The sequence below is a fragment of the Ostrinia nubilalis genome, chromosome 16, assembly GCF_963855985.1.
Source record: "Ostrinia nubilalis chromosome 16, ilOstNubi1.1, whole genome shotgun sequence".
In the NCBI taxonomy this organism is placed as follows: Eukaryota; Metazoa; Arthropoda; class Insecta; order Lepidoptera; family Crambidae; genus Ostrinia; species Ostrinia nubilalis.
In genome coordinates, this window is record NC_087103.1 from 4,054,989 (window position 1) to 4,077,122 (window position 22,134).

At 38.8% G+C, this 22,134-nt stretch overlaps 2 protein-coding genes across 2 annotated transcripts in view; both read right to left on the reverse strand.

Annotated features, from left to right (window-relative positions):
• Positions 1–113: 113 nt before the first annotated feature.
• LOC135079470 (mucin-2-like) lies at positions 114–11,884 on the reverse strand. Its single transcript, XM_063974127.1, has 8 exons — positions 11,682–11,884; positions 10,686–11,603; positions 10,381–10,479; positions 9,982–10,053; positions 7,702–7,808; positions 7,119–7,180; positions 1,884–1,971; positions 114–1,798 (listed from the first exon to the last, which is right to left on the reverse strand). The coding sequence occupies exons 1-8, from the start codon at positions 11,766–11,768 to the stop codon at positions 331–333; spliced, it is 2,901 nt and encodes a 966-aa protein (XP_063830197.1). The 5' UTR covers positions 11,769–11,884; the 3' UTR covers positions 114–330.
• A 1,908-nt stretch (positions 11,885–13,792) lies between these two features.
• Positions 13,793–22,134, reverse strand: part of LOC135079271 (OTU domain-containing protein 7B-like) — a 33,693-nt gene continuing 25,351 nt past the window's right edge. The window contains exons 7-10 of the mRNA XM_063973886.1: positions 20,093–20,298; positions 19,280–19,509; positions 18,445–18,652; positions 13,793–17,482 (exon numbers count right to left, since the gene is read on the reverse strand). Of these exons, the coding sequence (XP_063829956.1) occupies positions 17,191–17,482; positions 18,445–18,652; positions 19,280–19,509; positions 20,093–20,298 (936 nt within the window). The 3' untranslated portion in view covers positions 13,793–17,190. The remainder of the gene's footprint in view (positions 17,483–18,444; positions 18,653–19,279; positions 19,510–20,092; positions 20,299–22,134) is intronic.

A 22,134-nucleotide genomic window follows, 5' to 3' on the forward strand; every position in this document is an offset into this window, starting at 1 on the left:
AGCATTTTGTCTTAATTTATAATAACATGAATTTCTAATGCTAATTCAGCAACTATTTAGCATAATAATAAACGTTTTGAAACTAACACAAAGAAAAATATTATGGAATGCTTCATTAATTTTATTTATACAATTTAGTTTTCTTACATATTTTTACATTTTATAAATGTATCATAAATCATTTTTCAATTAAAGCAGTCTTCTTTATTCTACCTTACGCTAAACAATAATAATATCTACGTACAGTATTTATGTTCACTGATATTGATTGCAGTTATAAAACATAGATTCGTCACTTGAAATCGTGTCCAATTCTAGAATGTCACACTCTCAACTATCCTGCCAGTAGTTGTAGTTGGCAGACGGAGGAGGCACGGGCATGGGCGGCCCGGCCGGCGGCCCGGCGCCCGAGCTGTAGGGCGAGCCCTGCGGAGACGTGTAGCGCGGCCGGAACCAAGGCCTGCTAGTGTACTGGTACTGGTTGTTCGCGTAAGCTGCCAAGTTCTGCCCAGTCGCGTTCGGATACGGATTCTGCGGCGCTTGATTCGGTGGGTACGCCACATTCGGCATATTCGGGAGATTCGTCGTCGGGTAAGACTGGTTCGGCGCCGGCGTCGTCGACGGCGAGAAGCTGCTCTGGGAATTGTTCTGGGATATGGGCGTCGTCGCCGGCCCGTAGCCCTGGTTAGCTGCCTGAGGATTCGACCCGTTGCTCCCGTTCGGGTTATAGTTCGGCGGCGGCTGCGCGGTGGTCGTCTGGCTCACGTTGTACGCCGCCGCCTGGCCGTTGCCATTCGAGTTGCCGTAGTTCGGTGGGGTAGAAGGCTGATTCGGTGGGGGGAACGCCGTAGCCTGGTTCGTCGAATCAGACTGATAGCTTTGCTGAGGATTCTGAACGCTGGTCGCCGTCGACATCGCGTAGCTTTCTTGTGATGAGGAAGTGATGTAATTAGTTTGGTTAGTGGCGCCGTTGCTAGTGTCTGTGTCGCTCGAGTTGTTAGACTGGCCATTGCCGTTACTCGCGGGGGGATTAGTGCTCTGGTTATTGGGTATTGTGTACTGTTCACACACATTCGGGTTGTTAGTAGGAACGGTTATGGCACCAGAGTTCGCCTGCATCATGTACTGTGGAGGCATTCCGGCGTACTGCGAGGTGGGTGTTCCGTAGGGATTTTGTTGCACGATTTGATGCACGGGCGGCGGTTGAGACACCGGGATGGTTTGCGCAGGGTTCGCCATCGGGGAAGACGGTGGAGGCGCCTGCACTATCGGGATGGTCCCCGACATGAGGTTAGGATTCGCCAGTTGTTGGCCGGCTAAGGCCGCGTTGAGCTGCTGGGCCGATAGCTGCGTGTTGAGATTTATACCAGGCATGTATTGAGAGTTCGGCATATTCATAAACGGCACATTGTACTGGACGCCACCGGGCATGGCCAGTTGATTCGGCTGCATCACCGTGACGTTCTGACCCGGTTGGAGGACCTGTTGGCCGATGAGTCCCGGGGGCAGTCCTCCAGTTTGGACGAGATTCGGATGGTTAGCAGGTATCATGTAAACCTGACTGTTGGGCTGCCCGATCATGGTGGGCATCTGGCCGATGTTCAGGGGATTCTGCAGGACTGTCATCCCCTGCGGCACGGTTATCATCTGCACATTCTGTGCTGTGCTCTGTATTTGCTTATTCGCCGATAAATCCTGCTTTTGGCCGTCTTTGCTAGATTGTATTTGAATGGAGTTTCTGTCTATTTGCCGTATGTACATTCCCGTTCCGTCTTGTGTCACTCCTGAAGCTGATACGCTGTGAACAAACAGGTAAATCAAAGTTTAAGGGGTCGTCAAAAAGTCTATCCATTAGTGGGGGAAGAAATTAGGATTTTTCTTACTTTGTCTGCTGACCAGAAGACACGTGTATAATGGTGCCGTGGGCGGGGTTGATTTTCATTCCCATACTGACCACAGTGTTGTCTCTAGCTGCAGGAAAATATGGCAGGATTACAAAAATAAACTATTTACTTCACTCGACGCTACGCATTACGCTGACGCTATGAATTACGCTAATGCCGTGTTATACTCAAAATTATTAATTAAAATCATAAAAAGTTACGCTTAGCGATTACGCAAATCTGCCTCATGAATAAATGTTATTTGAATTACGCATAATTTTATTCTAGAACGCAAATAAATGTTAAAATAAGTACTTAATGTTAATGCCATTTTTCATGTTACCACAGTATGTACAAAACTACATGCTAGTTTTGTTTGGTAAAATGAAAAAAATATTATGAACTTTACGTAAAAAACAGATAAAAACATGCAAGGGGAGAATTAAAGAGGGTTCAGTATAAAAATAGTGGATAAGTTTCGTCTGGAATTCTGGATCAGCTACTTCAGTTTAACACCAACTGAGGTCTTCCCAGGATCGAATGCCAAAAGATAAACCTAAGAAATAGAAGCAACAAAACTTTTAATTCTCAAATCTGCTACTGCTCCCATTTTTATGTATGACGCCTTGAATACATAATGTAGTTTCTTCATGAATTCTCCTTCAAAAACTGCTTCCATTATAAACTACAAATCTGGAAAATATTACATGCAAGGATTTTCGACATACAAATTAGAGGGTTACGCATCAGGCCAAGGGAAAACGACAATGGCGACACAAGTTGCTACTAAAAAAAAGCGCAAATTTTTGTGAGAATGGGTGTCAACTTTTTATAAAATATATTTTTTTAAACTTTTACGCTTCTGCACGCGTCAAAATTTTTTTGAAAGAAACTAATTTCTTTAATTACGCAATGCTAATAACAAAATAAACGCTGATGCACACAGGAGGTACTTTGGTAAGAACAATCAACATAAAACTTATTAAAACAATTAAAATAAGACGCCGTTGCCATTGTTTCACGAATAATAAATAATTGAGGTTTACGCTACGCTAATCTGACGTGGTCTGAGGCCAGCTTAAATATTAATATAAATGTTTTCTACACATATAACTACTGGACAGATTTTGATGAAATTTTAAAATAATGTAAGGAAATTGACACATAAGATTGCAGGTAGTAGTAATATTACGCTAAGTGCCCTAATGCCTTAACGAATATAAATTAAAGTTAAAGTTCATTCTACTATGGCCAGTGCCGTAACTAGGGCGGTGCCAGCGGTGCCCAGGCACAGGGCGCAGACCCTGGAGGGGCGCAGAAATGACCAGACCAAGCATTTTTCAAGGGCGCAGTTTTGAAAGCTCGCACCGGGCGCATAAAAGGCTAGTTACGGCACTGACTATGGCTCAAGAGAGCCACCAATATAGATTACGCTGTGCACAACATTAAACATCAACAAATTAATACTTAAAGCAAATTGAGTACACATAGCTTTTTGGAGAGACATTGATAGTATTATTGTAAGTAGCACTATTTTTAAATAATATACGAGTCGTCTAGTTTCAAAACCCGCTAAAACGCTCCTGCAACGAATTTCTGTTTATATCTCTAAATGACGTTACTGCAATTTTCTCATCATACTGTTCAATCATTTTCGATCAAAATTCACTAAAAGACTACTAAACTAGCACTTAAAATTTGGTTTGTGTTACAAACACCGCTAAAACGCCGTCCGTTTCTTTCAAAACCCTCTAAAAGTTGATTGACCAATGGCAGCACGGTATTTTGGTCACGTGACTGCGAAATCAGTATGGAGATTTTTTCATAACATGCTTAAGGTTGCTGTGGTTTTTTATTGTTTTTGATCCAAAATAATGGAAGATTTGTCTCAGTTCGTGGAAAAATGTAACCCTAAAGACGCAAGAAAGAAACCACGTAATGAAATAGCCTGGAAACGCACCAAGGAGCGCCAAAAACGGAAAGAGAAATTTGTTAAAAAACTACTTTTGAAGCAGCTTTGATGGTGTTATGCAAAATTAACCATTTAGCTGTCGTTGGTTATTGTTACTATTAAGTGTTGGTGATCACTACTGGGATTATAGAAACTTCACTAGCTCAATGCCTTTAGACGAATTTAATTATAAAGGTATGTTACTTTTTACCCGAGTGCAGGAGGGTAATGTGTTTCGAGAGTAGGTAGGTATGTATGTGTGTAATGTGTATGTTTATATCCCTGTACAGTCGGTCAGTGAAGTAAATAAATAAAATATCGTGTAAATATCGTGGGATGTTTTTTTTATGTGACAGGAGGCAAACGAGCAGATGGATCACCTGATGTCCAGATGTCTAGGAATAAATATTATGTTATAAAAAGGCAAAGACGAGATTGAGAAAATAATTTATAAAAGTTTCTTATTTACATGCTGTAATTTAATTGTTTTTTTTTTAATAACCCGATAAAACTTGATTAATCTAATAACCTAACCAATAAGTGCAATCGCTTTGAATATTATAGAATGGACAAATTATACGGACAATTATTTATTTTATCATTTTTTGGGTTATTTAATATTAGACTTTATTGTAGAACGCCATTCATGCATTAAAATTTGTTCTTATCAAATCCCGCTAAAATACAACATGTCCGTTTCAAATCCCATTAAAACGGAATGTTCGTAACAAAGTACGCCAAAATGAAAATAGTTTTCATTATAATTCAAATTATATTTAATTTAAAGGTGAATAGGAATTACTGTTAGTATTGCCAGATGACAATAATAATTCGTATCATATATCTTTTGCCTAAGGCCAAAGCTATATGGATAAGCGGTTTTTTTCAATTTCTCGAAATCTAATAATTTATTACGTAGTTTATTGGAAACTTTCCTGTTACCTACAAATTTTTCTGTTCAAAAATACATTGAAGTTATATCCTTAAAGATCGCACGGGTAACAGAACACCTATGTTAATAATGGCATGTTTGCCCCAAAAAAGGTCAATGTTCAAACTACGCCATATTTTTTACGCACAAATGCTAATCCTTTAAATATAACACGGTTTAGCAAAGAATTACTGAATATAATTACGCAAAATCATAATGCAAAAACAACAGGTACAACCCGATCGAGCTCACTGCCAGAGTAAATACAAATTAATGAGTAGGTCATCTTCATAGAAACGCACCGAGCGCGGTTTGTATGTGAGCGCGCCAATATACGTATGCGGCGCGCACGCACACACTGACGCAACCACGACTGGCTCCCCGCTAAATTTTGTCAGTGTGTGCGTGCGCGCCGCATACGTGTTGCCGCGCTCACATACAAACCGCGCCCGTGCGTTTTTATGAAGATGACCTACTCATTTGTATTTACTCTGTGACTGCGCACCTCGCTGGAATGCGACTCTCCCTCCCACTGCACACCTCCCCGCGTTCGCCCCGTCCGTACCAGTGTCGATGTGACGTCACGGCTCGGTGCGCAATCAACTCGATCAGTTTGTACTTTTGTAGCTAGCTACGCAAGGGCATTTTCACTTGACCTACGCAATTTACGCAAAGCCTATAGAATCAGACGATGGCACATCAAGTTTGACACTGTGGCATATATGGTACGGGACTATTCCCAACTCTCGTTCCCACCGCTGCAACTCCTGTGTATCCAGGATCTACAGCTTGACCGCCAATAAAAACCCAAACAGTGAAGGGTCAAGTTTGTCCCGGAGGAAAGTTAAACTGTCATTGGACCCGCAACGAAATTAATCAGAAGAACATAGGAGGAGTTCGAAGTTAAAGTTCGACTTCCCTCCATTTGCATTGCAAAGCGGATAAAAGGTGACAAAAAAAGGTCTAATATGGTAGTAATAGGGGTTAGTTTGGCAACAAACATGTGTAGTCTCATGTGCTATCGACTGTACATCAAAAGTTAAAATACATATAAATTAAAACAGTTTACAAAAGTGTAATCGTAACTGAGACGAATTATTTTAATAATAAAGTATTGAAAGGACGACAAATCAAGTTTAACATCGTGGCAGCTACGTAGTTGAAATAAGTAAGAATTTGCAATAGAAATGTATAATATGATATGACAGAAGTAGAAGTTTCTGTCCGGACCTTGGGCGTTGAAATAGGGTAAATGATACCGCCGATCCATAATTACTTCTTCAACACAACTAAGAAAAGAAGATGTAATTTATTTTTAATTTCAGAGAAAAAGAAACGTTGAAAACCATTGATGAATAATGTATTAACATAAGATATTAACATGTTAACCTTGAGTTTGATGGGTTTGACATGAGAGAGGTTTTATTGATATTGTAACATAATAGTCATAGAATTGCCTACTTTTAGGGAATGCAGAACAACTATATGGATAAATTTTGGCGCAGGTATCTGTGACTAGTAATTGATAGTCTCGTGTTTTATTTAATTGGTGTAGGAAAATAACCTATCTTTCTCAATAACTAAATGATTCTGTTGGCTTTCTAAGAAAACTGACAAACTACCCAAGCGATAGGAAATTATGTATGAGTAATCTATCTTGCTTGTAATTTGTCGTGTGGAAATCCCGAACAACCGGATTTCCACATAGAATTTTGGAAATTCTAGTGTTTACCAGGTCTTAATTTATTCGACTTTTTAATTAACTACGTTACATTGTGTTAAATGTAAAAACAAAGAGTAATAGTGCTATTATTGAAGTCAAAATAAATTATTATTTCGGTGACATCAGTTTCTTATTTTCGTCGATTACCTACGCCTTCGTTGCCTTCGTATGTTTCGACTTTGAATTCCGCGTCAAAAATGTATTACAAACCCGCGTTTTTTGTAAACTATGCAGTAGTAAGTCAGTTCAATAGTACTGTAAGTAGGTGTGTTTGTTTTTTAAAGTAATAAAAATCACTGTGATGAATGTCTCTATGATCCTATCTCTATGATTAGATTAGATCATATAGAAAACGATCTTCACAGATCTCTTGTTAAAAGGCCCCTGAAGTTTGTTTTTTAACTCCCGTAAGCCTAGTACTAAGCTAAATATGCTTGTATCACGAGTGAGCTCACCACAATAGTCGAGCGGCGGCGGGGACCGAACCCGCGTTCCCCGGATTACGAGTCGGCCAGTCCGACCCCTTCACCGTTCGGCTATCGTGGCTTCAGTTTGAACTTTATGTCGCAATCAAAAGGTTGCTTTCACGAATTCGCCTCAGTTACGACACAATCTCGGCTGTCAAAATACCTGCGGCTGCGGTCCAGTTTCGGGACTCTCTCGCCGAGCTCTTCTCCTGCGGTACATGCGACCTGGAGACCACATGGTTACAATTCACACACACATCGTACAAACATATCAAAGTCTCCTCAGGGATCTTCGTCTTCCAGTCGAAAATAACTCTTAGAGCTTAAGCTTTAGAGTTCTCTGTTAGGTACGGTTATCTGCTAGCGATGCTATGATTTTTGTCATAAGCTCCGTCATCATTTGATTGCAGTTAAGTAAATGAATGATAAAGAAGCTCATGATTGTGAAATGAAAATGAATTATTCTTAAAACTAAATTGAAGACCGCAGCTGCTCCGGAGAACTCCGCTCGTAGTAAAACCTTCTGCCTTGAAGAAACGACGAGTTTTAACGCCAATTGCTTAAAGTCCTTAAAATTTTAACAAGAACAATGTCGTTTCCGTAAGGTTTGAAGTTGATTAAAACATTTTTTTTAAATTGATATGGAAAAGATTGCAATTTTAAATGTTTTGATCATATTCTACTGGACTGGGCTGAAAGGAAGATGAAGTAAATATTAATGGAGGTTTCTTATTTCTAGGACTTACCCCGCTGGGGCTATTGGCCTGAGTTGCAGTTGGCTCGGGGTACCATCCGATAACCTCTTCTGTCCTCGGACTTCATGATTCACATTTTTAGTCGGTGTTGATGAACTCTAAAATTAACATAATAGACAAACATTATTATCACAGTAGATAAATTAAACAGTACGGAAGCTTCATACAAACGCTCGAAATCAGACTCACGCACACAGACGCACGCTTTACACGAGCTCTAAGCGAACCTCGCAGTCCATCCGTCGCGAGTGTCGCGCGCGTTGTTTTTAATAATAATTTTATTGCATGCACTGTCCGCTGTATTTTTAAAAACATGCCACCACGAGTGTATTGCGTAGTATACGGCTGCTTGAACTCGGCATTTCCAAAACCAGAACTTTCATTTTTTAAACTTCGTAATAATTCTGAATTGTAAAAATGATTAAATATTACTTTTTAAATAAAGTGCTTACATCTGATTTTGTAATAGTTCTATTTAAATTACGTAATTACGCTTTTTAACAAATTATGTTTTCTATTTGATAAAGTAATTTTCTCCGCGCGCTTTTGTACTAAGTGATGAACTGTATTTAAAATGAGGCAATAGGTATGTGAAAGTAAGTATCCGGTATTTTATTTATGAGAATAGATATTCTACCGGCCTCTAATAGTACTTAATCAATTTATTCGATTATGTATTCGATCATTAAAGAACCTAATTAACGATTTATTTTTTTGTTAACTACTTTGTCAATTAATTTATTCCATTAGGTATTTGATAATTAATAAACCTAAATAAACGTTGTAATAAATAAGTAAGTAAGAACCTTATTAATTTTATAAAGATTTAGAGTGCCAACCCTAACACTCAGTTGAAGTGTAGGTATTTAACTCGCCGAAAGGGCTAAGCTTCCGTACTGCTTTAGCTCATATATATACTGTGTTATTATTGTCATAGAAGTTAACACAATTTTCATTAGTTTATGAAATGTGTTATGTGAAAAGCTATTTATGTATTGCATGATTAGGGAAATAAATTAATGGAATAACTTTAAGTATTGACGCAAAAGAAATGATTAGTGCAAAGCTATTTTTGCTAAGAAATGGGTTACATTTGGGTTATAAATTAAAAAACAACTTAAATTATAATTTAAGAGGCGAACCAAAGATATGATGAGATCAGACACCTAAACACCAAAGGAAAAACAAATTGAGGACTAGTGAATGAATACAACGAAAGCAGACCAAGAACAAAAACCCAGTGGATTGAAATAGCTGGAGTCAAAATATTGTGGTTAAGGGCAAGGCTTTGTACGCGAGCGATACATTCTCCTTCATTCATTAAATTTTGAATCAAGTGTTGATTTTAATCCTCGCCATATTTATTTAGGTGATCTATTATAACTTACGCATTATCCACCAAAAAAAATTACAAACGAAAGTGGAATTTTCAACCGACTTCAAAAAAGGAGGAGGTTCTCAATTCGACCCGTATGTTTTTTTTCTATGTTTGTTACGCGATAACTCCGCCAATTATGAACCGATTTGAACAAATCTTTTTTCGGCGTATAGGTAATACCTCAAGGGTGGTCCCATTTAAATTTAATAATAGAAAAAACAACCCCCAAGGGTGAAAAATTGGGGACGAACTTTTTTATACGCAATATCTCCGCCGATTATAAATCAATTTGAACGATTATTTTTTTGTTGAATAGGTATTATCAAAAGGGTGGTTTCATGCGAATTTGAAGAAAATATTTCACCCCCAAGGGTGGAAAATTGGGGATGAACTTTTTTATACGCAATATTTTTAATTTTTAGTATTTTTTTGTGTTCACGCATTTGAAGTCGGTTTTATTTTTTTAAAAAGTTAATTATTAGCGAATATTTTCCGTGCGACATCAACTGCACTGTGGCTCGCAATACTGCAATACGTTTACACTGCGGCACCATCGAGCTACGCGAATCGCTTGCTTATCATGTCGGATAGCCTACTGAAAGAAGCCACGTTAAGTAGGTAGTGTAAATAAGTATTTTTCTTTGACTAACTAAAGTTAAAGTACGTTTAAAATTTTTTTCGTAGTCAAATTTTTTACTGATTCGCCATCAGAATAAGCTACTTAATCAACTCCCTAAATATGGCGAGAATTAAAATGAACACCCTGTATATCGCCCGCGTTAAGAGCCCACATAAGTAACGAAATAAAGAATGAGCGAAAACAGCATTGGTAGGTTTAAAGCTGTTAAGGGTGACATAAGATGTGAACAATACGTATGCTGCTTAATGCTCACAGTAAAAATTTGCGGCGATGACGCCTGCCCAGTCGATATTATGTTTATCAAAGAACCACTGCTCACTATCGGCTGGGGAATTCAAAATACATACATTTTCTTTGAAAACACATTGGTCTACCAACTAGATATTTTGGATTCCTTTGTTAGATGATTCTGCTTGTTTTTTTCTTTCGGATAGTAGAAAAATCTGTATTATTTTGGATAATTTTGCCTTCTAATTTTAATGAAAATAATCAGATCAGCAGAAACATCTCTAAAGGACGCTGAAAAAAGTAATTAAATATTTTTGCTGCATTTAATACTGAAGTGTATATTTCAAAATTAATGTCATACTCAGTTTTCTCAAATTAGATATTTTATTCTTATAAGAACTGTTATCATAAGAAGCGTGTTTACCTTTTGATTAAGCTGCATAATAGTTCCCGTTTGAAGCTGCTGCAACTGAGTTGCCGTTAGGGGCAGTGATGACTGCGGTAGAGTGCCAGCTGGGGCAATCTGGAAAATATTACATCACTCAATTATTATAATGGTCATAATAATTATTATGATACACTGGGAACACAAAGTTTATTATAACATATTTTACAAAAGCAAATAAAGTAGTTTCATCATTGTTTTTATTTTCATAGCATCTAGCTAGAGCAATAAGATTATTGATTTATATCAGAGTTATGTAAGAAACGTAAATAATTAATACTTACAGACACATATTGCTGTGCTTGCAAATTTGCTAATCCTGCTTGATTAGATGTCAAGTCTTGCAATTGCTGGTATGGAATTAGCATCGTCTGTGAGCCAGGCATTGTCCACTGCACAGTGTCAGCTCCTTGGATGTGATACTTGCCATCTTTATCACCCTTATCAGTGTACAAAATCTTTTGCGATGAGTTACTCTGAGCTGCACAGACAACGGGCGTAGCTGTCGCATTCACAGTTGTAGTGTCCGTCCCAGCCAGATTCGCTTGCGGGAAAGTCAAACCGTTCGGCAAAATCATAGACATGGAAGACGGAACACCACTGAGCCGTAACTGCGTCACATTCACAGGCTGCATGCTCGATATGTCAACCAACTGCGTGCCAAAATTAGGTTGCTGCAAGCCCAGAGGTTGCGCTATAGGTAGCGACGTGAAGTTTGTGTTGGAAACCTGGACCCCAGGTTGGACTATAGGGATGAGCTGCCCGTTCTCCTGGTTCAAGACATACTGCTGCTGAGGTAGAAGTTGGAGGACTGTTGGTTGTCGAACGGTCATGAGGGGGGCGGCGGGGGCCACGCTGACGACGGGGGGCATGACGGCGGGCGTCATGGAGGTCGGCGTGGACAGCGAGGCGGTCGCGACGGCCGGCGGCGGCGGCGGCGGGACGGGCGGCGGCGCAGCTGTGGTGCTGAGAGTCGGCGGCGGAACGTTCAGCGCCGGCGGCGGGCCCCCGGCCTGCGCGGCGCTCCATTGCGCCAGCTCGGCCCTTATCGTCTCGATCAGATTCTGCGCCAACGACCTCGCGGCCGCCAAAGCCTCCGATCTCGTGTGATGCAAAGCCAGATGCAGCGGCTCGAATTTCTCACTTTTCAACACCGCCACCACACCTGTCTCCGAACGAATGTACTCCAAGTTGGTGCTGTTCTGTAAATTACATGAGACGATCAGCGATTACGATGCTGAAACTACAAAAATAAAGTACAATCGGTCGGATGCACTCACTGGGCCGAGGATTCGTCCTTTGATGTCGAATGCGGCCGGCGCATTATCCAAGCCTATGTACACTTTATCTATTAGCCCCCCAGACATAATTCGAACAGGTGATATTGCCTATTTACATTTATTTTGTTAATTTATTCAGGAAAAACGCAAAGCATCATAGATTTCGATACGAAGCTTGTTGACATTTTAAAGTACTGTCCGGAAATCAAAACTCGATTCGAATTGATTCGATTTGGCATTGAATTTTATTCGATAAATTAGGTTTCAAGTAATAAAATATGACGAGTATCTTACTTGTAAACGTAAAATGTTTTATTGATTTATTTAATTTTTATGCGGCAACGCTGCAACGTATGTATTAATTTTCTTTGTTTTAGCTTTTTTGACGCATGAAAATTTCTGAACGATTTATTTTTTTAATTATTAAGTTAAAGTTCTGGAACTGGGCCTTGGATTTTGAGCATAAAAAAACAGAAAAATTATTTTAATCTTTTAATTTTTAGTTCTTTATTTCCTTTTGGACACATAACTGTAACTGTATTATAGGAAAATAATTAGAGATGGCGAAATTGAAAGATCTTTCGAGAACAAAAAGCAATCGTATGGATAGTGCTCTACTCTTAGGCTCTACTAAAAAATTATAGTTTGTAACATCGATAACTTATAATGCGATAATATCGAGAACTATGAGTATCGATATTGTAATGGTTTTCGTGTGCCAATGTCCATGATCGGTCATTTTTCAAAATTGTATCTGTTATTTATAATGTATATGTTTATTTGTTACATTTTTGGTGCAAAAACGCACTTGTACGGCTATACAGTGTGAGTCACGTTAAAGTGTACATATGAAAATAGATTAAACTAAACCTATTTTTATCGATAAAAAAGTGGTCAAAATTTTTTTGAGATTTTTTTTAAATTTTTTATAGATTTTTTTTTCTTTCAAGTACTTATTGTAAAGAAAACGTAATAACTTTTAAACTAAGAGGTATATCCTGATAAAATAAAAACAGTAATAATGCTAAATAACAGACGATACTAAAAAAATACATAAGATACTCAGAAAATGCCAACAAATAATAAAAAATGATACTTTTTGAAAAAAATCTGCTCAAAAATTCGTGTTTTTTTGGTTATTTGATAAATTTCTCCAAAAAATGCCCTTATAAAAGGTGGTTTTTATTACTTTGAATTATTTTCTATCGTATTACCTTTGTAAAACCAAAAATCGCATGTCTCTATCCCTATCACAACATTTGCTATGATCGTTTGAACTAAGCCTCTCCGGGCGCGCCATTCAACGCTTCGTTAGCAACGAAACTGAAAATGGCTCTAGATTTGTAATTTGGATAAAGACAAGTTAGATTTCAAGAAAAAACACAAGATGTCGAAGTAAAATAAGCATTTTAGTTAAAAATAAAATTGTCCCTACCTGTAGAGGAGAATAATGTTGTGGTAGGCCTTTGTTCAAACTATCATAGCAAATGTTGTGATAGGGATAGAGACATGCAATTTTTGGTTTTACAAAGGTAATACGATAGAAAATTATACAAAACAATAAAAACCACCTGTTATAGGGGCATTATTTGGAGAAATTAATCAAATAACAAAAAAAACACGAATTTTTAAGCAGATTTTTTGAAAAAAGTATCAATTTTTAATATTTGTTAGCATTTTTTGTCTATTTTATGTATTTTTTTATTATTGCCTGTTATTTAGCATTATTACTGTTTTTATTTTATCAGGATATACCGCTTAGTTTAAAAGTTATTACGTTTTCTTTACAATAAGTAATTGGAAAAAAAAAATTCTATAAAAAATTAAAAAAAAAATTCAAAAAATTTTTGACCTCTTTTTTGTCGATAAAAATAGGTCTAGTTTCATCTATTTTCATATGTACACTTTAACGTGACTCACACTGTATAAAATGCCAGTATTTGGCTTTGCATGTCAATGTGATATGCACTATACCAATAGTATCATCCATACCATTTCTTTTAAATTATTATTATCGATACTCGATAGAAGGTGTATCTGCTTGATTTGATAGTAATGGATTTAAAACCGATTTATAACATAAGAGATGTGGTATAAATAAAAGGCTTGAATTGCATAATAACCGTTTATATCACTACAAAACATGATATGTTTTCTCTATTTGTTACATATTATGAAAAAATAAACATTTACCATCTGTGTTAACTGGATTCTAATGTTATACTTTCTTTTTTATATACATTTAAGTACCTATTATAATAAAGTTTAGTCACAGAGTAATAAAGTATTTTGTCATGTTTTCTACTTTCTTATTAAACAGATCTTTTATATTCAGTTTTTGCAATGAAAATAATAAAATAAGCTGAATTAAATTCATAGAAACATCTCAGGTGGGAAACAAAGTTTCAACATACATAAATATTAATTTTAGACTATGCAATCGAGTTTTATACAAACTTAATACTTTATTAATCACTTAAATTACATCACACGTACGCTAACAAACTTATTCTAAAATACAGGGTGGTCTCTCTGTTCCCTTTTCATATATTTTCTTAACATGCTTCAAGTAAAATATGTGAAAAAAAGAATTAAGAGTTCCACCTTACGACTAGAAGATCATTTTTTACTTTTATCAAAATATATTTTTCTTAATCAAGCAAAATAAGGACGGAGACACACTCCAAGCTCATGTTATATTAGGGTTTAATGAGTAACAATGAGAAAATATCATAACATAGTCAGTATCATAAAATATAGTGCATTTGAAATACCCTGAGTCCAAAAACACCATTACAAATCCAATAACTGTTTGTAACACTTATTAGATATTTGTCTAATACACTGTTGTTTTGTATGAGGTAGATGGGTGATCAAATGAAAAAATATAGTTTTGTACACATTCCATCTCAGTTCTCTTTTAGAGATCGAGGAAACTATCGTACAGCAGTATGCCCTGTGTGATAAGTGTTTATAATTATTATTTTTAGTCTACCTTTTAGAGGTATTATTTACATACATGTTCTCGGGAAGTGCGTACTAAACCCAAGAGAGGCACACATGTGACATGCATGCCACGCAACTAATTTTATTTAATCTTTTTCTATAGAGTGCCTTAAAATTTAAGGTCAACCCTAGTCCAATTTAATGCTTCACGGATCAACTATAGTTCCATGTGTCCCATATGGGAATCAAACTTAGAACATCCGAGTTAAGAGTCTCATTTACTACTAGACCACGGAGTCGTTTAATCATTGAATTGGATTAAATTAGCAAAATATAATCTATGAATTTCAACAACTCTGAAGCCGTGAGTACATTATGTAACTCATATAAAAAATGACACTTTGAGACCCGGTAACTCCGAAGAAGTTGGCATTCTGCGAAATTGTCTTTTTGCGAGCGGTTGGCATTTTGAGAAGTTGGCATTCTGAGCATAAACGTCCGAATTTAGTCTTCCAACAGGACAAACTGCTTTGTACGTCGTAAAAGAAACTGACCATTTCAAAACATTTTATGTAAAAAACGCGTGAAATGTACCCTCATGTTCGCTCGCCTAGTATTGTCCAAATTTACTTTACCCAAAATCCCTGGCACTGAATTTTGAACACATTAGTTACACATACTTCCGTGTGATCGAGAGAAATCATTGTAAAAAATTAGAAGCCACATTTGGCACTTGTTTAATCACAATGTTGATAAGAGAAGACTGTTCTGTTAAAATAATACAGGGGGAGTCAAATCCAAAGCCAATTAATTTATAATGGATTTTGAATAAAGTTAAAGCGGATTTTTTTAGCGCGTAGTTCAGTGATTTGACTCACCCTGTATATGACATACTCAAAAGTACCGCTTTTTATTATTATGCTTGATTAGTTTAATTAGGAGTAAATAAGGTGCCTCATTTTATGAACTAAATAACATTCTTATCACTAGCATACGACCTATTCGCACAGTATAGGATTAGTCTACATCTGGATTAAAACATTAATTTGTAACTGTCAGTTTGTTTTGCAGTTAATAATCACATAAACCCTTTAAGATAAATAATAAACGTAGCCATTACAATTTGAAACTCATCCTATTGTTATGGCGCAAGTACACTATGCGGGAAATTGACCAAGACGTAAGTGTGAACACCATCTCGGTTACTTTCTACTTCTTCCACCCGTGTGTCGCCCATACTTCGGTGTGCGGGCTAGCGCTTCGACTTGAACAATTTTGCGAAGTGTACTTGTGCCATTAACGTCGGAAATTCAAGCTAACCCAGATATAGGCTAATATAAAGACGTGCTTAACGACCTAAGAAATGACAAAACGTAAAAAAACACTTACTTAAATATAAATATACTCCTAACATAACGAGTTTCATGTCAGTTAAGTGTCATTGCGTAAGCAAAATACACAAACATATTTGTAAACCCTTTGTGTTCTTATAAACTTAATATTCGTAATTGAACTTTAGATTAAAGTTTTTATTAGCTTCTATGGAAGTAAATTGAAATATATTAATAAACAATGTTAGTCCTAGAAGACTCCAACCGAAGATTTGGATTCGCATGTATGTTAACAGTCTTTCTTAGCTGTAGTCGGTCATAATGAATTTATACTTGAATTTTAGCTTTGCCTGAATCGACACTTGAATCATAGACAACAAAACATTATAGATTATATTAATCACAAGAATAGCTACATCAGTAAAAATAAACTGCATAATTAAACTTGAAACTCGAAATCGAATATTTCGAACTTACTCGCATTATAGCTGCACTTAGACATAGGTTTAGGTTGTCTTTGTTTTTATCTATTCTTATTGTTGTCTATGATTCAATTACTCAAGTACAGAAAAGAAACTTTAAATTAGTCAATTTTCTTTAACTTTAAACTGCCATATTACACACATCAGACCTAACATCGCCTTAACATTGACCTTGATTGAGATCGCCTTTATTCTCTAAGAAATAAGATTGATTTTTGCAGCAACTACTGCGCTTAAATTGCAGTTGTATATAATTTATGGGATAACGCAATATCCAAGCAAATACAGGATGTTCCAAACAATATATTTAGAATGAGAATTGATTGATAAAATATGGTATTCAATACGCAAAAATGTTTTATTCAACTTGAGAGATAAATAAGCATAGCTGGAAGCACATACAGCCCTGCTTATATTTATTGAGTTGCAGTGGTGCGTGGAACTAAAATCAATAGCCAATACAAAGTCAGATAGTATAGTAGGTATATACTAAAAAACGTTTTTATGTACCGACTATACATATAAAAATATTTTTTATTTTCTTTGAAAATTATTTCCTCTAAACAGTAGTGGTAACAACTAATACACCCTTTTCTAGGTTGGAATTGTCTATGCACGAAACTACAATAGTATCGCCATAACTGTCTTTATAAGTCGTCGATTTTAGTCCCACGCATCCTCTAACCATTCGCAGCTGCCTCTACACAGAACACTGCCAATTATTATCCTTACACTAAAAACTAAAACCATTTATTGCAGCCTCGCACACCTTGAACAGTAATCATTATTAGCGGGACTACCGTAGTACATACATAGTGGGGCTCGGCAGGGCTTCGGTGACGGCGGACGGTCGTCGTAGAAGGTGGATTTGGAAAGGTACAAGGTTCGATCCCGGGCAGGACGGCTGGATTTGGGAGCGAGGCCTCGGGCAACGTCATGTGCGGCCCGTGAGGCCTCCGCGTAGAACTGCGAGCGGCCGGTGCCGTAGCGAGGCTGGGAGGCTGGTGGTGTGCCTTCTTTGCGGTTCTTTTCTGCTGTATACCTGAGGTAATGAAAGGTAGGTAGGTTAAAGGTAGCCTTTCGAACTAAGCGTCACAGACGAGGCGTGTTTAACTTTGGTCTTAAAGGTAGCCTTTGGAAGCGAGTTAGTGACGCGGCGTGGGTGGCACAAGCATGCAAGAAGGCAAGAAAGGCTACCTTTAGAGCGCTTTCACATTAGAGCGTTAGTAGCGCGACTGCAGCGCGGCAGCGGCGTTTTTATAATGTGAAGGAATGCATCAGCTTTCACATAGTATGAAATTTTCGGCGGCGCGTCAGTCGCGCGTTTGTCGCGCTGCTTAATTTAAAAGCGCTCTAATAAGTAGCAATGACATATCTGTTTCACAAAACTAGAGTGGGAATAGTATAATAATCATTTCAGGTAGTCCACTGCTGGACCTAAGATTTTCCCTAAGGAAGCTATCGCTAAAAGTTGTTCTCGGCCGCCGTCGCAAGACCCAGAGGCACTAGGCTCTCCGTCGGGTTGCCACGAGAACCACATTTTCAAACTACTTAAAACCAATGGTACTCGTCCAATCCGATCTGACGATCTAGTGAAGGTAAAGGAACACCTGGATGCGGGAAACGTAGGACCTTTGTGGAAATTCTTGGGAAAGCCTTTGTTTATGGATAACATACGATAATACTTTATTGCCTCGTTTTTACATACTTTACAAACATGAAAATATAAAAAAAAATATTAAAAAAAACATAAGAGGCAAAAAGATGAGGCTCAGCATAATAAGAGGTCAGGCATACCGTATCCCGCACTGATTTCCAGCCTCCTCCTTTTCCCTTAGATGAATAATGGATGTCCTTTGGCTGAATTGTATGTATAATATGTATTTACAAAAAAAAAAAGTATTTAAGTATCTTTATATCCGTTGTCTAGTACCCATAGTACAAGCTTTGCTTAGTTTGGGACTAGAAGCGCAGTGTAAAATGTCCAAGGAATTGATGACTCACCCAATCCACGCTTCATTCAGGTAATTCTTGACCATTTCTTCCTGCACTGGCGCTCGTGCAGCCAATACTCGACAACACACCACTTCACAAGTCCTAGAAAGTCTTGCTAAACCTTCTTCTGGATTGCTATGGCTTCCTCTCCCGGTCAGCTTGGCCATGGAACCGAAGTTCTTCTTTAGTTTGCTACTCATTTGTCTGCCTATGCTACCTGTTGAGAAATAAATGAAGTCGGTTAAGGAGGTTTAAAAATAGTGTTGTACTAAATGTATGGAAGCTGGAAAAATTGAATTTTCGGATAGATCCAGTTTATTCTGTAACCTATTATTGATATCGTTTGATAGAGCTCGTGAAGCACTTTCAGGGTCGGTAACCAGTTTTTCGATATCTTGTATAGTTTAGATATAATCGAGTGAGATCACATATCGTTTCCACTCTGTATACGCTTGTATGAGGAGTGGGTCAACCACGATAGTCTAGCGATATCGAACTAACGTCACATATCACGGGACTCAATCTCAATTCAACCTCAACTTGTTGGAATTTATTGGAGTTCAAGCTGTAGATCCTGGCTATATTGAAGTGTGGTGGGATATAGATGACCCACGCTGAACTGTCCCACCAAACTCAATGACAGGGGGGCGCTACCATCGTTCAACTATATGGTTTCCAACATGGCAAAAATCGGAACCAGCGATCCGGTATTGACGGTGGCGCCCCACTGTCAATGTCATTGATAGGACAGTTCAGTATATTGGAACTATAAGACCCGTTTTTTAGCGTCACGAATGACGTATGATATAAATCATTGGGCACGTAAGAAGGTTGACAAACTTACCAAACTGCTTAGCAACCGAGTTCATTTGCTTAGAGCTCTTCGTAGACAGTGCATCCAGAGACCTCCTCAGTTCTTCCGAAGGCTGTTGTGTGAGACACTCCACTCTCTCAAGGTCTAAGTACGCGGCAAGCATAGCCGAACGCTGGTACTCATCAGGTAGAAGGTTGTTGATCGTCTTCTGGTCAGGTTCTATGTCCCAACGGAAGTCCTCGCCTGGGTCTACGTTGAATCTGGAAGATTAGGAACATATGGGTCAATTGACGTTCTTTCTATGAGCTGTCAAAATGCGGTTCGAAAATGTATTTTGTACATGAAGGAAAAGATAAGATAATTATGTAACTTTTAGTTTTTGGTCAACTCAGTAGTGAGTAGTCGTTTTAACCTATGGCCGTTCACTGCTGGAAAAAGGTCTTCCCTAAGGATTCCATCCCTAAGGAGGTCTACGTCTTCTGGTCCGTGCTGGTCTCACCACTCAGGATTTTTTCTGCCCAACGGCCATTAGCTCTACGAGTTATGTGCGACATCAATAATTCCTATTTTGTATTCCATTTACAACATCCTACTAATATTATAAATGCGAAAGTTTGGATGTCTGGATGGATGTATGTTTGTTACTCTTTCACGCAAAAGCTACTGAACGGATTTTGATGAAACTTTACAGTATTATTGTAAATAACCCAGAATAACATTTAGGCTATAATTTATGACGATCTGTGACAAACTAAATTTCACGCGGGTGAAAGCAAGTCAGCTATAAATTGTCTGCTTAAAAGATACATGTAAAAAACATAAACCAGCAAACAAAAATATTACCTGATCGGCAGCGGGTTCCCCGTCTGGTCTTCCAACGGCACCCTAGCGCCATCTGTGGGCAGCGGCTCCGTGGGAACTAGCGCTGAGAAGTGACCAGCGTCATACGCCAACAGTATCGGCGCTTTGCTACACGACTCTGGGTCGAGTTCTAATGGGAGATAGATGCCGCCGAACGGAATCGGTGCTATGGGGTCGCCGCGGAAGTCCTGTAATTAAATGTGTATTTTATGTAATTTGACAGAGTTAACTTCGGTCTGACACAGAAAGTCTTTATCTCACTTCCTGTGATTAAAACACTCGTAAAATCTATACTAATATTATAAAGCTGAAGAGTTTGTTTGTTTGTTTACTTGAACGCGCTAATCTCTGGAACTACTGGTCCGATTTGAAAGATTATTTCAGTGTTAGATAGCCCATTTATCGAGGAAGGCTATAGGCTATACAACATCACGCTACGATCAATAGGAGCAGAGCAACAATGAAAAATGTTGCGAAAACGGGTTTTCACGCGTACGAAGTCGCGGGCACAGCTAGTATTAGATATTCTGAAATATTATTTATAAAATTTGGTACCCACTAGGAGGACGAGCATGATCCTCTCTAATTTACTAGAAGCAACAGGAGGATTTGACCTACTAACTCTCCATAATGCTGGACAGTAATAGGCTATCAGATGCAAGTTCTATGACAACATACCCGCAATGCTACGTCAGCAAAGACTATGACAAGACGTCTCATAACATGCGTCAACGCCAGTACATGCAGCTGTTTCAAGGAAGAGCGTTGTTCCAGGTTGATACACTAATGGGCGGGGCTTGTAGAGGGAATCAAATACACTTTTCACGTCTACTTACCCGTAACGCTACGTCAGCAAAGACAATCACCGGTCGTCTCATGACATGCGCAAGCGCAAGGACATATAGTTGCTCCAAGCCAGCGTAGTGCGGTGCTAGCAGCGTAGCTTGGGACAGCTGTTCCAAGCTAGCGTATTTTGGGGCGGGGCGTTGTTAAGCCCAATACGGTAATGGGCGGGGCTTATAAGCAAGTATTATGAACTTACCCGCAACGCTACGTCAGCGAACACAATCACCGGTCGCCTCATAACATGCGCCAATGCTAACACATGTAACTGTTCCAAGCCAGCATAGTGCGGCGCGGGTGGCGGCGCAGCAGTCTCTGTATGGCTTTCAAGGCTTACTAATCTACGCCTTCAGTGCTTATAATACCTATAAAGCGTAGAGTGTTCAAAGTTAACTTACCCGTAAAGCCACATCAGCGAACACAATGACCGGTCGCCTCATAACATGTGCAAGCGCCAATACATGAAGTTGCTCTAAACCAGCATAATGCGGCGCTGGCGGTGGCGCAGCGGTTGCTGGTTGTCTCGGGCGGGGCTCCGCTGACGCAGCCGCGACCGCGTCTTGCCAGTCGCGCTCCCATTCCGCTTCGGAAGGCGGCAGGATACTCACCACGTGACGTCAGAGATGACAAATACATGCGCCAACGCCAGTAGACACAGCGGTTCCGCTAGAGTATTTTGGGGCGGGGCTTTGTTAAACCTATACAAGAATGGGCGGGACTTATAAGCAAGAGTTATGTCAACATACCCGTAAAACAACATCAACGAATCTGACGGGTCGCCTCATGGTAAGCGCAAGCACGTAGTGCTGCGCGGGATATTGTACAGTTTCTCTAGCCCATAAGGCTAGATAAACATATAAACAATATAGAGACATGACAATAATAATAACATACCCTTAGAGCCACATCAGCGAAGACGATCACCGGTCGTCTCATGACATGTGCCAATGCTAACACATGTAACTGCTCTAATCCAGCATAATGCGGCGCTGGCGGCGGCGCGGCGGTCGCGGGTTGTCTCGGGCGGGGCTCCGCTGACGTAGCCGCGACCGCGTCCTGCCAGTCGCGCTTTCATTCCGCTTCGGAAGGCATCGGATACTCACCACGTGACGTCAGTGATGCCAATACATGCGCCGACGCTAGTAGTGACAGCTGATTCAGGCCAGCGTATTTTGGGGCGG

Excerpts from the sequence above, each read along its gene's own strand:
- LOC135079470 (XM_063974127.1), bottom strand. The coding sequence starts at position 11,768 with ATGTCTGGGGGGCTAATAGATAAAGTGTACATAGGCTTGGATAATGCG. Across the intron at positions 11,604-11,681 it reads AAGGACGAATCCTCGGCCCA|AACAGCACCAACTTGGAGTA; the intron begins GTGAGTGCATCC and ends TGTAATTTACAG. Across the intron at positions 7,809-9,981 it reads CATCGCCGCAAATTTTTACT|AGTTCATCAACACCGACTAA; the intron begins GTGAGCATTAAG and ends TGTTAATTTTAG.